A 3,990-nucleotide genomic window follows, 5' to 3' on the forward strand; every position below is an offset into this window, starting at 1 on the left:
ATTTGTTCAATTGTACTGTATTTCATATTTAGAAATAAAAGAACCATATAGTCAGGGATGTTGTCACACGATATCCAGTTATAACTTAGATATTTTGATTTATTCATAAATTATTTATATAAAAAAAATAAAAATGTAATTACGTTATTAGAACATAATTAAATTAAATAATTTTCAGTTGTATCCAATACTTCAACTATTATTGAAAATCATCAAGAAAATGCAACTATAAAAAAGAATGATAGCTCAGAAGGTACATTTGTTATTAATCTTAAATTTTAAATTAAAAAAACAATAAAAACCATATAGTCATACAATTTGAGTTATAAGTTAAAATGTATGTAGATATTTTGATTTATTCATGCATTTATATTTATAAAAATAAAAAAATGTTATTTTATTATCAGAAAATAATTTTTATTAAATTTTTAGTTTTATCCAACACTTCAACTGTTATTGAAAATCATCAAGAGAATGATAGTTCAAAAGGTACATTTGTTATTAATTTTAAAATTTAAAATAAAAAAACAATAAAAACCATATAGTCATACAATTTGAGTTATAAGTTAAAATTTATGTAGATATTTTGATTTATTCATGCATTTATTTATAAAAATAAAAAAATGTTATTTTATTATCAGAAAATAATTTTTATTAAATTTTCAGTTTTATCCAACACTTCAATTGTTATTAAAAATCATCAAGAGAATGAAATTATAAAAGAGAATGATAGTTTAAAAGGTATAATTTATTGAGAATATATTTAAAAAATAAATTCAATATTGAACAATTAATTTAAATTTTTGGTACCTACCTACTGACAGTGGTGTTTATACTTGTTTATTTTACATTTATTTTAGATTTTGATGGCTTAAATTTAACTTTAAAGTATCCGTCTGATCGTGGAAATTTTGAAGGTGAAATATGCACTTCATTAAAAAAGAGTATTTTGTTATTTGGACCATGCAAACCATCAATCAAGTTTCCTAAGAATCATGTTAACAGATGTTTTTCTACTGATTATTACTATATAACAACTAAAACAGGTATTCGAATTCCACGGCTATGGTTATGCTATTCTTTAATTTTAGATAAAGCATATTGTGAGTTTTGTTGGCTTTTTGCTAACCGATAATATGAACATTATAAACATGAATGGATTTCTGGCATTGACAACTGGCAACATTTATCACAACAAATTTCTAAGCATGAAAATTCTATTCAACATATAAATGCAACAGAAATTCGTAGATATTGGGAAAAAAATAAAACATTAGATACAGATTTAGAAAAACAAATATCTGAAGAAGCAGAGTATTGGAGAAATGTTCTTCGTCGAGTTATTCATGTAATTTTGACACTTACATCAGGTAATACTGCTCTCCGAGGAAACGAAGGAAAGAAAGGTAATCCTCAAGAAATTGAAGGTAACTTCATGCGTACTATTAGACTACTTGCAAAATTTGATCCTTTTGTTCATAATTTATTAAATGATTCAAAAAAACATATAAAATACTTAAGTTGGAAAATTCAAGACGAGCTTATAGAAATTTTAGCATCAGATGTACGTAACAATATATGTGATGAAATTAAAAAGTGTTCTTGGTTTTCAATTATAATCGACTCGACCCAAGATATTACTAAAGTTGATCAAGTGAGCATAATTATTAGGTATGTCTTTGTTGAATATAAAAATCACATATTAGATATAAGGGAATCATTTTTAGGATTTTTTGCATTACAAAATCATGGTTCATCTGATTATGCTGAACTTTTGTTGAAAATACTAAATAAGTTTGGTTTAGATATAAAAAAATGCCGTGGTCAGGGTTATGATGGGGCTTCTGTAATGAGTGGTGTCCATTTTGGAGTACAAAAGCGAATTATTGATATTGTGCCAACGGCTATTTATGTTCATTGTTGTGCGCATAATTTAAATTTGGTAATTTCTGATGCTGCTAAAACCTCACAAAAGATTGTTTCATTTTTTAGTACAGTGCAAGATGTATTCAATTTCTTTGGTTCTAGTGCACCAAGGTGGGTATTATTAGCGCTTGGTGATGAACAAGGATGTAAAGTTTCCAAGAAAACATTAAAAAAAGTATGCCCAACAAGATGGGAAGCAAGACATGATGCAGTATTTGTATTACAAGAGAGGTTCATAGATGTTGTTAAATGTTTAACTAAAATATCATTAACTACCAAGAAACCAGATGAAAAAAATGCAAGTATATCTTTAAAAAAAAAATTGGAATCAAGTGAATTTATTTTAATTTTATGCTTATGGGAAAATATTTTGAGAATTTTAAATGTTGCTTCAAAATTATTACAAGGAATTAATTTTTCCATTGAAAAAACTTCTACACTTATGGATCAATCAATTTGTCAAATCAATCAATTAAGGAATAATTATGATGAGATATTGAGTAAATCAAAAGAATTATGTGCTAAATGGAATATATCAATTCCATTCCATTCAGTTCGTAAAAGATATGTAAATAAAAAGTTTGATGATTTTGATGGCGACTCTCGGCTAGATATTAATGAAGAAAATTTTAAAATAAAAGTATTTTTACCTGTCTTTGATACTATACTGTTTCAATTACATAATCGATTTGAAGGAATGTTCACTATAGTTAGTAATTTTAAATTTCTATCGCCATTAACTATTATTGAACAAAATGAAGATTATATTATAAAATCATCATATGATTTTATAAAGTTGTATGCAAATGATATTTCATCTGATCTTACAAGACAGTTATTATGTCTAAAGCTGCATATTACAAAAAGTGATAAAACTGTTGTATCAGGACTCAAGACCATACAAAATTTGGCTTTTTATATAATTGACATGGATTTATCAACAAGTTTTCCTGATGTTCTAGCTGCTTGTCTTATATTTTTAACAATTCCTGTTACGGTAGCATCTGCAGAAAGAAGTTTCTCTAAGCTTAAACTTATTAAAAATTATTTGCGTAATTCTATGAAGCAAGAGCGTCTCAGTGGCATTTCTATTCTGAACATAGAAAAGGGAAGAACTTCTGAGATAGACATAGAGAAGATCATTGACAACTTTTCAAACGCAAAAGCAAGAAAAAAACAATTTTTTTAAAATTGTAACAAATGTATTGAAATTATAGTATAGTAATATTTGAATAATGATTATAACAATTATATTATTTATATAATTCAATTTTTTTTTAATTAATTAATAAGTAGTTGTACCTATTAATATAATAATTTATTTATATTTTATAGGCTTATATAGTTTAATTAAAATTATATCTACAAGAAAATTATTATGTCATGTTCACAGTTGTTGTACATATGTACTTTATCTATAATATTAATTATATTTTGTAACATTTCAAATTAATATACTAAAAAATATATCAAAAGTCTGTTTAAGTTAAACTACTTGATAAATTAAAAAAAAAAATTTTTGTCCATGCAGTAGTAATAGTAGTAATCATGCTTCATTTTATAATAATGTGAAAAATATCAGAATGATGTGTAATGTTGTCTCTTAACAATTTAAATATAGGTAGTTAAAGATAGGTAATTTACTATCTTTTATAGTACAAATGCCGGTCATCATAATGTATATAATTATATTCATATCTAATTTACAGCAAATACGCCAAATACATTTTTGAAAATTATATTTAGGCCCTAAATTAAGGTTTGCACACCTACTTCATGATGTCTAGTTGCGGCACTGCCGGTAAGTGCACAATATTCCAAACGGTTCTATAAAAGATAAGAGTGATATAACAAGTTAAAATTGGTTCGAGTACGGTATGTACGGTTTGTCAGTTTTTACCCGGGAATTACTGTTTGAGGTAGGAAAAAACTCTAAAAAAGCACTTTCACGCGGTATCTCACTAAATTCAACACGAAAAGTACTTAAGAGAGAAATTCATCAAATCTCCCAATTGTTTTCCGGAAAATAGCAAACCCTAGTTTTCAACTCAATTTTAAAAATAG

The 3,990-nt window shown here is 25.7% G+C and overlaps 1 protein-coding gene across 1 annotated transcript; it reads left to right on the forward strand.

Moving 5' to 3' along the window:
* The first annotated feature begins 474 nt into the window (after positions 1-474).
* Positions 475-3,401, forward strand: LOC132921799 (zinc finger MYM-type protein 1-like). The gene is given in 4 exon segments (XM_060985005.1): positions 475-489; positions 546-558; positions 667-741; positions 861-3,401. Coding segments are annotated over 4 exon segments (2,358 nt in total). The 3' UTR covers positions 3,116-3,401.
* The last annotated feature ends 589 nt before the right edge of the window (positions 3,402-3,990 follow it).

The sequence above is a fragment of the Rhopalosiphum padi genome, chromosome 2, assembly GCF_020882245.1.
Source record: "Rhopalosiphum padi isolate XX-2018 chromosome 2, ASM2088224v1, whole genome shotgun sequence".
NCBI classification, from domain to species: Eukaryota; Metazoa; Arthropoda; class Insecta; order Hemiptera; family Aphididae; genus Rhopalosiphum; species Rhopalosiphum padi.